Genomic DNA, 12,538 nt, shown 5'->3' with positions numbered 1-12,538 from the left:
AAAGTGTCATAATTTACCGAATGACGCTTTATGACAAGAGTTATTAATATTCATGAAGGCTTATTCATGTTCATGACAGGGGTTATGTCATGTTTATGACAGTGTCATGACAGTCTTATTTCACCCCCTTCAAATAAGTGTTACCGTGTGAATCAGGTTTTGATTAAGGTTAGAAATATGTTGGTAATGGTTAAGCATAAATGTAGTAACTAAAATGAGTGAAAATCGATACAAAGTCAAAATATGAGTAAGTGTGTGTTTGTTTTGCCATCATCACGAGGTCTTACTGTTGATGAACAACCAAGATTGTGGGGACAGTTGTAATTATGAGGACACTTTGGCATGTGTGTGTACTTATGACATATAGAGGGACCATTTTCACAATATTTACAAACAAATGGAGATTATTTGTGAAAAATGAGAACCTTTCCCTTGTCCTCAGTTTTTTGCTGTTCTAATGAACTCTACTAGTTAGATTCGTAGGTATGGTGTGAATTAAGTTTTATCTAAGGTTAAAATGAATGAAAGTCAATACAAAGTTCTTAGTTTGTATAAAAGTACAACGATGTGTGTTGGTACCTCTTCCGAGTTCTTTGCGAGCGTTGACTGGGAGGCGCCTCTTCGTCGTCATCTTCCTCTGAGTCAGAGTCGCGGTCCTGCCTCGTGCGCTTCTTTTCTTTTTCCAGAACCTAAATGACAAAGGGCACAACAACAATGGAGACAAGCTTTTTGGGGAGTTCTCGATCCATTTCCGTTAGAGTGCTTAGTGGATGACAAACCTTCTTAAAGTAGGCGAACTGGACTAGCTCCACGGCAACCTCTGTGTCCTCCAGCTCCACCGCCTTGCTCATGCGGGCCTTGGCGTGCGCCGTGGAGAGGCGGATCAGGGTCTCTAGAGTACGGGCCGTCACAGGAGAGGTCTGGGCAGGGAAAGAAGCAGTTACATGTTTTACAGTCATCTGAAGTCATCTCAGTGGTTTCCAGGCAGCCATCAATTTCCTCTAAGAATAAGCTAAAGTACCTTATGGGGTGTTTCTTTTTTTTTTTTCTTTTTTTTTTTTAAAGAACTTTTACAGTAGGGTTAGGCACCATTTGCTAAAAATAAAATGGATTCTTTTAAATGCTAAATTTGATTTTTCTCACTTTTTTTTTAAAAGTAAAATAGGAATGACAGGAAAAGAGTAGGAAAACTGGCTTTAACTTCAATCATCTCTTCTATCTGTTGATTTGAATTTAAAGTCCAAATAAAAAAAATTTGCAAAACACCCCTTTCAAAAAAGATGATACTCCATGTGTGGGCTGACATCTATCTGAACTATGGAAATCCAAACTGTACATTGATGGGGTAGGAAAAAAAATACAGATTTTCCCCAAATAAAATCTTTTAAAACTGAAAATTTAATTGAAGAAAAAAATCAATTTAGTTTGAAGGTTGATGTGAAGCGCTCACCCTGGCAATATCGGCTGCCAGCTGCTCCTGACTCCTCAGCCTGGAATACTCCTCTGCGATGTGATTGGCTGCTTCCTCGGTCAGCACAGGTGTGATAATCTTAGCGATGTGGATGTACTTCCTCATGAACTCCTTACTCAAAATCTTATCCCTGGAACAAAGCGAACAGCTTATTGCTTGCACACCTTTTGTACTTCAGACACTTCCTAAAACATGTCCTTAAAAAGACTTAAATTCATGCATCTGAAATAAAGGCCTTAAAAATACGTGAATCACAGGTTCCATTTCATTTTGTATTTTCTATGTAATTTGTTTTGTGTTTGAGTTGACAGAGACATTTTCATTCCATTGGGACTTGAGGCAGTTAAGGCTACCACTAATTAGCGTCTATCAGTACATCAAGGGAATGTGAAAATTTATTCCCAGATGACTGGACAATGTTTATATTTACCACTGAGTCACAACTGTTGTGTGCCCTTTTGCACCAAAAATCTTGCCACAGTTATGAAAATATTGTCATCTTCCTAAAATAATGGTGCAAGTCAATTTTTGCAAAAAGAAACCCACCGCTTTCTTTCCAAAAGATGTTTTAAGCATTATTTTTAGAAGGATGGCAACATGCAATTTTCTTTTGTACATTTCTGTCGTAATACAGGTCTTAAATTCCAGGCATAATGGTCTCAAAAAGCCTTAAAGCCTTACTTCTTCTTCTTGCTTCCATGCAGCAGGTTGTTGTGTTTCTCGTAAATCTGCAGCTCCTCATGCTCCTCCGTCATGGCGTCCGGGTCATCCGTGGCCAGCACGTCCACCGACCCGCCCAGCGTCATGGCTGGACGCAAGACCAGAACAAAATGGCATCAGAATGTGGGGTCCTGACGGGGAGCAGCGGTCTTACAGCGGTCTTGTTCGGTACCTGCTCCCTCCTGCTCGCGGGAGTCGCGGTAACGGTGCATCCTCAGCACGTGGTCCGAGATCTCGCGGTCCTGCTCGGGGTCCATCTGGTCCAGCATGATAAAGAGCAGGTCGAAACGCGACAGCAGCGAGTCCTGCAGGCCGATGTTCTCCATGGGGGTTTTGTACTGGTTGTACTGTGGAGGAGATGGAGGAAGGTGAGCGACAGTGTTTCACCACAGGACGCAGAGACGCGGTTTTTAACTCACCCTGCCGTAGACTGGGTTGGCCGCTGCCAGCACGGAGCAGCGGGCATTGAGCCGGGCGTGGATGCCGGCCTTGGCGATAGTAACCCGGCCCTGCTCCATCACCTCATGGATGGCCGTGCGGTCCATGTCGGACATCTTGTCGAACTCGTCGATGCACACCACGCCGCGGTCGGCCAGCACCATGGCGCCCGCCTCCAAGCGCCGCTCTCCTGACGGAGGGAAAGAATCGATAGGTTGCCAGATTCAAAAGCAGAAGAACCAGTTTGTGTGGGTGGTGGGAGGGAAAGTACCGGTCTCCTGATCGGTGGTGACGGCAGCGGTCAGACCCACGCCAGAGGAGCCTCGGCCGGTGGTGGGGATGGCTCTGGGCGCCGTGTGGAGGACGTAGCGCAGCAGCTGGGATTTGGCCACCGATGGGTCACCTGAAGGAGAGCAAACGTGACGAAGAAGTATTTTCCAAAAATGAACAAGATAGGTACTTGAATTCAAAATTCCTAATGTGGAATTTTTTTTTTCCATTGAGGTTGATTTTCTAAACAAATATCAATTTCAAAATTAAAAAAATTATATATATCTTTTTTCCTGTCAGATTTAAGGCATTTCATCCACCTAGTTGGGTTTCATCATATGATTCTGCCACACAAATCATTCAACAGAGTTGAAGCTCTCCCTGCTGAATCAGGGTAGTAAAGAAAAAAAAAAACAAAAAAAAAACACGCATTTCACCACCACAGTTCAAGTCGACGTAAAAAATCTGGATCAAATACAGATTCGCTTACAAAAAAGGAAAAAGAAAAAAAAACTTATTTCTGACTGGTTTTAGCTGTTAGCAACTGAAAAAACCACAATGATCAATGACTTAAATAGTGACATCTCAAACTTATCTTAAATTTGAAACAATAAAAATCCAATTCCATACATAGAAACCTGATATTAAGACATTCCACATCACAAGCTCATGTTTATTCCTCCTAAACTCATTAATGACTTTTGGTTGAAGCTACTAGTCTAGTCCACAGTGAATGAGCTCATTCTGCTGAATCAAAAAATCAGTAATCTGGAACGCAGAGATGAGAACTTGTATTCTTACAAACACTTGGCAGTCAAACATCCACAGTGGCTTAAAAAAAAACAAAAAAAGAAAAAAAAAAGGTAATTTTGTTAAATTCTGAAAAACTAGGTGCTATTCTGAGCTGGAAACTGCACAGGTTCCCTCTGAACAGACTCATGGTGAATGCAGCTGAGGTACCGATGAGCAGGACGTTGATGTCTCCTCGGATACGCGTGCCGTTCTCCAGAACCTTCTCCACGCCACCCAGCAGCATGCAGAGGATGGCCTTCTTGATGTAGTCGTGGCCGTGGATGCTAGGCGCCAGCGAGCGGGCCAGCTGGTTGAACACGTTCTGAAAGAGGAGGAGCCGACTCAGCGCCTTCACATACGTTTCCCCTTCAATGCCCGCCGGGTTTCGGACTTACCACGGAGCGGGTCCGGCTGAAGTTCCTGATCTTGGCCACGTCGTCGGCAGAGAACGACTGAGACACCTCTTTGCTCATCTGCTTCACGTGACACGCTATCATGATGGTCCTGCAGGGGGCAGCAGTGGAACAAATACAACAGTTTGAATCAGGTACTGATTTTAGAAATGCATCGCATTTGGATTGTTTCCCTCAACATGCACACAGCATGGTGCTGCCACCACCGTTTTTCAGCTCTCCTGACATATTTAGTAGCATGATCTTTTGCGTCATCCAGGAAAAAGATCCCTTTAGCATAACACTGCCACCACCTTGTTTCAGAGCAAGGTGATTTTGCATGGTAATGATTAAAAAAATGTCCCTGAATTTTTTTTTTTCATTTTCCATACTTGCAATATTGACAGAAGTTTAATTTTTTTGTCTTATTGTTCTCCTTACCCATCATATTCCTCTTTTTTATGTTTTGGCAACACATTTGTCTTAGTTCTTTTAATTTTAACACTTTCAATGAATGTGTGAGAAATAAAAAACTAGAGAAAAAACAAATTAAAAATTAAAATCACCCCAGCATGTTTACTGCCAAAAGATGATTCAGACAAAAATAAATAAATCACCTAATAAAAAATGACCATTATTTTAGGAAGGTGACGGTGTATTCGGCCTGTACAGTGCGTTTGTATGAGCTGGTTTATTTTGACACTTTCAGTGTATGATAAAAGAAAAAATTAAGGAAAAAAAGAAAGACCCTATGCCCCAGAGCATCACTTGATGCCTCAACCTCAGCGTGGCACTCAAAGACCTGCTGTTTAAATACTGTGCTTATTTGGCGCCCCTGTGGTGGACAATTCAAACTTGTCCACCAACTTGTGCCGTCATTTTCAAAACTTGCTGCAACCTGCTGAGACCTTGAATGAATCAATCTAATAATATAACTGCGTCAACATCCAGCCCAGTATTTCTTGCACCAGTCCCACCTGAACGTGCCAGAGGTGAATCCTCCCTTCTTCCCCGGCAGGCAGCGGTATGTTCCGATCACCTGCACCCGGTCTCCCGGTTTGACCACGTCCACCAGGTCGTTGTCCAGGATGATGTCCACGGAGCGAGGCAGCTGGCCTGCCGGCGCTTTCTCCGGCATCTCCTGCACCGTGATGGTCTGGTGGTCCTTGTAGATGGACAGGCCGAATTCCGTCTCTAGAGGGTTGTTCTCCTCATCCTGTCAGAATATTCACAATGAATATTTGGCGGGTTTTCACCGCAACGCTTCAGAAGGGACCTCCTTCGAGTGCGTACCTTAGTGGGGTAAATAGCGCTGGAGGGGAAGGCGTCCAAAGAGGTCATGTCTGTGTACTTCCTCTCCATCGTCTTCTTGGTGGCGGGACAGTAATGGACGCTGCGCACCACTTTGGGACGAACCAGGGAACCTGGAATGTTCACGCAAAGAATGAATACACATAGAAATCCGCAGGAACTTGCACAGACGGACACTAGGTGGCGCTAATGCAAAAGGGAAATAATTTTGCCATTTACTTAATCTTAAGAATTTAGCAAAATGACTTTTAAGGGGCAGTATTATTTAGAACTTTTGTGAGCTTTAAATGGTGCTGTAATGTCATTCCGTCATCAAAATCACACCATCAGTGTTGTCCTGATTCTTTTCGCATGTTTGGGAAATCCTTCAATCTCCCGTGACAACCACTCAGCGGTTCAAAGAGCTCAGTTGGAACTAGCACTGCCTTCAAGGACACCAACACATATAAGTAAGTACCTAAAGGTATTCCATTTCAAATTCATCAAATTGTAACCATCGCTTTAATTTGGATAATCTACTTTTTAAATGAAAGATAAGACCAAGGTTCGCATTTTCTTGTGCCAGCAGTCCCCACTGGAAATCGGAACGGCGAAACTCACACTTGGTGATGATGCCCTCCACACACACCATGCTGCCCAGCAGGCGGGAGGTCAGGGTTCGTGGGGAGACGTGCTTGGAGCCGAAGCTCCCCTCCAGGCCAATGAAGAACTCCTCGTGCTGCTTGGCGTAGGTCCCATCCACCGAGGCCACCAGGTCCTTCAGAGCCCGCTGGAACGCCAGCAGCTCCTCAAACGCGTTGCTCATCAGTCTGAGGGACAGGAAGAGAGATTAGACCACTATGTTAAGACAGAAAAACTACAAACGTTTTTATTGTGTAAAACAAATCAGGCACAGTCGGATAGCGTGTCAGCCATTTGTGAAGATACATTTCCAAGTCTTGCCAACTGGATTTAGGTCTAGACTTTGAGTAGTCCATTCAAACACATAAATACACTTATCTAAACCTTTCCATTTTGTGTGTGTCTAGGGTTGTTATCCTGCTGGAAGGTAAAACCACCAAGCTAACTCTGGCTATGTTGCGTGTTCCCTTAGAAGAGAAGCATCCCTTCAGCATGATGTTGCCAACACCATGTTTCATCATAAGGTAAGGAGCCAACACACAACAGCCATATTTAAAATACACCAGTTGGGTCGACCAACTAAATGACTCAAGATGGCAACTGGTTGCGTTGCTCAGAGGTAATCCAATTTAATCTTAAGAGTCTTTACTTGTCAAATATTTTTTAAACAATCACTTTAAGCTAATGCAACTAGTCGTATATTAGTTTATGTTGGTCCAGAGAGTAGTTGTGACGACATAAAGTGTGGAAAAGTTCAATAGTTGCGGCTAATTTTCCAAAGCAGGGTAATTACAGTGTTGTTTTCGTCCACAAGAGGCAGTAGAGAGCTACCTCCTTGAATACACTGATCTAAAAAGCTATTTACTTCCTCTGAGAGATGCTTTTAATTGGTGTAAAAGCCTCAGATCATTTCATGTTTTAGTTATTAGCATTCAGAATCGGTATTTCTAAATACCGGCGCTCGCAATCCTGTGTGTCTTACTTAGCAGCCCGGGTCTCGTTGCGCCTCCTCAGGTCGTTGATGTTCACGATGAGCCGGGCTTTATTCTCACTGATCATATCCCGGACTTTGCTTTGATAAATGCCTTGGTCTTGCTGCGATTTGAAGAAAATAATAATAATAATTTTTAAAAACACCACACCCGGAAGTTAACGTTTGATGAAACAGTGACATCATTGTATAATGAAACTAAAATAAAATAAAATGCGCATTAACGTTTGCATCAACTTCAACAAGATTATAAGAACTGCTGTTACTTTTAAGCTGATAAATGTATTCTTTGTTTTCTATTTTCCAAATCATTAGATTAAATAATTAGACCACATGCTTTTTCATAACTGCACATGAATGTCCTTTGTTGTTGATGTTTTTTTAACCGGACAAAAGCGTCACTCACATCGTCGTCCAGAAAGTCCAGGTAGTCCCTCTGTGCTTCCCTCATCTCCCTGTCATCTGCAGTATCGGTTGCCATTTTTATCCGATTAGTTACTTTCTTCTAAAAAGCCGCTAAAGTCTCGGAGCTGCTCTTCCCCGCTGATGCTTCACCGCACGACCGACTGAAAGCTTTTCGCGCCACTGCGTCCCGCGAGCGAATGAAGCGTGATACGCGATTGGTCCGACGCGAAACGTGCTGTTTGCATACTCGGCGGGTCGACGTGAAGCTGTCCAATAGAATGCTCCGGTTGAAGCGCGACTCCGCCCTCGCGGAGAAGTGCCGCGAAAACGAGAAGGAAGAGGCGGGGTCGTTAGTGGTCGAGGAAACGACACGATGAGTGTGCGTTTTTAATTTTGTCCAGGAGATGGCGACAAAAAAACTTTTTTCATCTATCACAACTCAACACTGAGACAAAACTAGCCGTATAGATTATATGAATTTACTGGAGAGCAAGACAGTGGAATAAGCGTCACTACGTCCTCGCAGGTCCCGACGCCGGGACCTTTACTACATCTGTCCCTTTGTCTAAATACCGCAAATAAAGGCAACTACTGCCACAAAATTTACCGAATCCAATGTGACTGAGCTTGAGCTATTTTGGAAAGTGAATACATACGCCACACTAAACATTTTTTTTTTCCAAAGAATTTTAAAACCATTTTTAATTTCCTTATACTCTTCAATTATTCTCTACTTTGTGTTAGTCGAAAAATACCACAAAAAGATAACTAAAAAGAGAAGTTTTGAAAACAAGTATTTAATCTGTTTTTAGTTATGTTCCATAGAAAAATAGCAAATTAAAAGAATTTAGCATTTCAATACATTAGAATACTTCATATGTATTTCTTTCAGTAATTAAGTTAAAAAAAATTAAACTTACATATTAACCAGATTTATTACATACATGATTCAGGTTTTTATTTAATTTCCTTTGAGTTATTGGAGCAGAGCTTGCTTCCTTTTTGTTATGCAGTCATATTATAACATTTGTTTATTAAAACTCATTTGTTATTGACCTGGTGGAATTTTCTAAATTCTCTGAGAAACCGAATTTCAGTTTGTATTATTATTATTATTATTATTATTAGTAGTAGTAGTAGTAGTAGTAGTAGTAGTAGTAGTAGTAGTCATCAAATTGAGCAGAAATAAACACTTGAAATGTATCACACACTCTATAGAATGAATCAATGGAGTAAAAAAAAATCTTACCAAGAATTTTTGTCTAGTTTCTAGTGCAAATATGACTTGAAATAAGACAAAAATACAACTTTTCAGCAAGACAGTTAAGTTTGTTTTAACTGAATAATTCTTGAGTATAGATTTTAAAAAAGAAGAAGAACTAGTTTCACTGGCATATTCATTTCCCACTTATAACAAGACATTTTTCGTGTTTTAAGTGAAAAATCTGACAGCGGAGCAACTACGTTTTATAAATATTCAAGAAAGAAACTAACATTTCTCTTGCTGAAAAGCTACTGTTACGTTATTTGTGTCTGTCTTATGTCAAGTGTGTTTGATTTAGACTAAAATAGTGGAGGCGCTACATTTTTTAATGTTTTGACATATTTAAATGTAAGAACAAATCAAATAACTTAAATTAAAAATAAAGCATTTTTAACATATGATTTTTGAATTTGGAAACGCGTTATATTAACTTTTGGCAGTTAAAGCTCCCCTCAGGGCGTTCCTGGTCAGTCAAACCCCGCCCACACCTCCAGCTCTCCGGGGCTGTCGCTTCGGGTCAACCGCTGGGCTTTTCTGCCGGTTCCCTCCCGAATGAGACCTCCTCCTCAGCTCAACATGAAGGAGTCGTCTGGACGTGCCGGGCAGCGTTAACGGGCCTGTTCCCCACCGGCTGCTTGAAGGGACGCGAGAGTTCAGGAGAGCAGCAAGTGTCCGTCCTGTTCGGCAGCTGCAGGTAAAAAGTTGTTCCTCCTCCTCCTTCTCAAAACCGCTTTATTCTTTTCTAACATAGATGACACCGCTATGGAAGCGATGTTTTCATGGACAACAAGTCCAACATTAAACTTTCTTCTTGTGTGCGATTATAGACATGTACTTATTTTAATATCAATGAGGTCAACAAAATCAACCGGCATTGAAGAGAACACGTGTAGTCTTAAAAATAACACACTTTTAAAAGCAAATTTCTCACGTAATTTGTGAATCCTCCATATATTCTCTGTTTTTTTTTAATTAAGTCTCAAGGTCAGATATATACTGTTCAGATTGTGTTGCCAAACAATTCAGAAGTAGAGGTGATGGCACACCCTTGAACAAGAGCAACAGCTCCATTCACAATGTAGCCAATGACAACATTGGCGTTGGCTTGGATTCCTTTCATTAGCTGTCATTAGAGGTGGTGATTCTTGCAAGTCGGGCCACATACCTCAGCTACTGTTGGGGACACATGCAGGCGACTGTCTTCACCTTTGTTTGGACAGGGCACAACACCATGTGGATTAGACGTGCATCTACTAGAGGAATTTTAAGGACGGACAGCAGGTAAGGTGAGGCGAACTGTATTTGTATAGCAATTTTCACTGGATAAAACAACATGGTGGTTAACCGCAAATCAACCATAAAACATAACGGATATCTAACATATCTCTAACTGACCTACCTCGTCTGGTTTTAGAACAAGTTCATGGAACCGTTAAAAGCCTTTGGCCAGACGATCTCAAACCACAAGAAGGGGAATATGGCTCTAACGGGTCGGTGATGTAGCTTGATCACACAAGGCTTTGAAAGTAAAGATGGAAAATTAAAAATGAATTCTAAAATGTACCGGTAGACGATCTAAAGATGTCAAAAGACAACACGAGAAGAAACAAAAGCGTCAATTATCATTTCTAATCCAACTTTGCACGCCAAAGTTCAAAGCTTTGAAATATTTCTTTGCTGAAAGAAGTAGTTTCTGGTTCAACCTCGAGAGTGGAACTCCAATGACAAGGTGGAATCAAAGATGATGCCAAGGTTGGGTGTGATGGAGGAGGCCAGTACACCAAGAAATTGTCTGATTTCCATTATTTAGTTCTCAGATGAGATAAATGTTTCTATACGTTTGACATGACTGACGCAGTTTATCAAACAGGACAAATTTAGATATTCAGGAGACTTAAAAGAGCAACGGACCTGAATATCATCAGCATATAAATGGTGAGACACATCAGGGAACTGCCTGATTATCTTGCCTAAGGTAAAAATGTATAAAAGAAAGAGAAGATGTTCCAAAACTGAGCCCTGTGGTACCACACAAGAAAGTTCTTTCAGGAAGGTAGGATTTAAACCGTTCGAGCCATATCAGATAGGCTATGTGACGTAGTTGGACAATCAATTGAGATACTGTGATCAACATTGACAAAGAAGAATTATTTCTAACAAAATTTTGTTCTATGTTCAGACCAAACAATAAAGCTGAATCCTTTTGTGTTCATAGTTATAAAATGAACTAGTTCTCAATCATTCATCACTTTTTACAAAAAAAATATAGAGATCAGGGTGTCATGCATCAGTTAGCATATTGATGATGTCATCATGTACACGCTTCTAGATATGAAAACACACTCCACTGTCCCCATGCTCTCACTTTTGAGGGTAAGTAACACTAAATTGAGCACTGTTCTCACTTCTAAGTTCTTTCCTGTATCAAAACATTAAGTTCAAAGGTCTCCATAAAATTGATGCCACTCATGATTGTGCTCCTTTGAAAAAACAAAATTTAAATTAGCTTAACAGAAACTGTCTTATGTACAAAATATTCATTACATAGCATCCAGCGTGCTAAACGGTGTAGAATCCAGAAATCCTTTACTAACTCTTTTTCCTTCATCCACAGGGTTACGGTAACAATCAGAAGTCATGTCGGCTGACATCCTGCAGGGGTTCAGCACCTTGACGCTGAGCGTCAAGCAACTCAGCCGACTCCTTCGCCTCTCTAACCTCCTCCCTTCCTCCCTGCCATCACCTTGCCCCACCGTTGCTGCCTCCCAGGTCCCCGCTCTGTTCCGAGAGCCCTACATCCTGTCGGGCTACCGCCCCATCCAGCAAGACTGGCGCTGCTACCTCTTGAGCCTCTTCCAGCGGCACAACGAAACCCTGAATGTGTGGACTCACTTGCTTGCAGCTCCAGCACTGCTGTTTCTCTGGTGGGCCAACGTGGGTGCCCTGGGGTACACCTTGGATGCAGCCTCCCTACCTCTCGTCCTCTTCATGGTGTCTTCTCTCACATATCTGTGCCTCAGCGTGGCAGCTCACCTCCTGCAGTCTCATTCCGAGCGTGCGCACTACTACTTCTTCTTTTTGGACTACGTGGGTGTGGCGGTATACCAGTATGGCTGCTCACTCGGCCATTTCTTCTACTCCTCTGAGCCAGCGTGGAGAGACAGTATTGGGATGATGTTTCTGCCCGGTGCTGCCTTCTTTGGGTGGCTGTCCTGCGCCGGCTGCTGTTTTGCGAAGGCCAGGTACAGGCGGCCGTATCCACTGCAGCGTAAAATCTGCCAGCTGATCCCCACCAGCCTCGCCTACGTGCTAGATATTAGCCCCATAGCCCACCGTCTGCTCACCGTCCCCTGGTCACAGGAGGCCTCCCTCCCCTTTCACGCCCTGCAGATTGGCTCATTCATTTTGGCTGCCTTCTTCTTCTCCTGTCCAATTCCGGAGCGTTTTTTTCCTGGCGGCTGTGACTTTGTGGGCCAGGGTCATCAGGTGTTCCACCTGTTCCTGTCCCTGTGCACCGTGTTCCAGCTGGAGGCTTTGTTTCTGGACTATGCCAGGCGACGGGACGCAGTGCTGGATGTGTTTGGAGAACGGCAGCTGTGGTGGGCTTGTGTGTCCTTCCCCTGTCTCTTCATGTGTTGCATCCTCACATCTCTTATAGCCATGAGGCACATGAACAAAATACTTCAACATGTAGAGAAGAAAAAGTGACAATCTTTTTTGCGTGTGCAGAAAGAGCCCTAGGCTCAGTGATTTCTACGAGTATTCAATCGGATGTAACTTTTAATTTATGTATTTAACAGCCTGTGTCTCTGAAGAGTGTGATTACTTTTAATATCTAAACAATAAAGCCAGCTTTAACGGAA

At 42.6% G+C, this 12,538-nt stretch overlaps 2 protein-coding genes across 2 annotated transcripts in view; one reads left to right on the top strand and one right to left on the bottom strand.

Moving 5' to 3' along the window:
* The window catches only part of mcm3 (minichromosome maintenance complex component 3), a 9,505-nt gene extending 1,714 nt beyond the window's left edge, over positions 1–7,791 (bottom strand). Inside the window, exons 1-14 of the mRNA XM_007567762.2 lie at positions 7,413–7,791; positions 6,998–7,110; positions 5,995–6,203; positions 5,377–5,507; positions 5,061–5,299; positions 4,087–4,195; positions 3,860–4,013; positions 2,901–3,032; positions 2,611–2,819; positions 2,364–2,538; positions 2,153–2,279; positions 1,451–1,601; positions 780–920; positions 580–689 (exon numbers count right to left, since the gene is read on the bottom strand). Coding sequence (XP_007567824.1) covers positions 580–689; positions 780–920; positions 1,451–1,601; positions 2,153–2,279; positions 2,364–2,538; positions 2,611–2,819; positions 2,901–3,032; positions 3,860–4,013; positions 4,087–4,195; positions 5,061–5,299; positions 5,377–5,507; positions 5,995–6,203; positions 6,998–7,110; positions 7,413–7,487 — 2,075 coding nt within the window. The 5' untranslated portion in view covers positions 7,488–7,791. The remainder of the gene's footprint in view (positions 1–579; positions 690–779; positions 921–1,450; positions 1,602–2,152; positions 2,280–2,363; positions 2,539–2,610; positions 2,820–2,900; positions 3,033–3,859; positions 4,014–4,086; positions 4,196–5,060; positions 5,300–5,376; positions 5,508–5,994; positions 6,204–6,997; positions 7,111–7,412) is intronic.
* Positions 7,792–8,881: 1,090 nt separating this feature from the next.
* paqr8 (progestin and adipoQ receptor family member VIII) lies at positions 8,882–12,538 on the top strand. The gene is made up of 2 exons (XM_007567759.2): positions 8,882–9,369; positions 11,290–12,538. Exon 2 carries the CDS (start codon positions 11,313–11,315, stop codon positions 12,381–12,383), a length of 1,071 nt encoding a protein of 356 aa, XP_007567821.1. The 5' UTR covers positions 8,882–9,369; positions 11,290–11,312; the 3' UTR covers positions 12,384–12,538.

Source organism: Poecilia formosa, unplaced genomic scaffold, assembly GCF_000485575.1.
Source record: "Poecilia formosa unplaced genomic scaffold, Poecilia_formosa-5.1.2 Scaffold213, whole genome shotgun sequence".
Classification (NCBI taxonomy): Eukaryota; Metazoa; Chordata; class Actinopteri; order Cyprinodontiformes; family Poeciliidae; genus Poecilia; species Poecilia formosa.
The sequence above is the reverse complement of the archived record's forward strand: the minus strand, read 5'-3'. Positions and strand labels throughout refer to the sequence as shown.

Bases quoted from the DNA above. Each gene is read 5' to 3' on its own strand.
- paqr8 (XM_007567759.2), top strand. From the start codon at position 11,313: ATGTCGGCTGACATCCTGCAGGGGTTCAGCACCTTGACGCTGAGCGTC.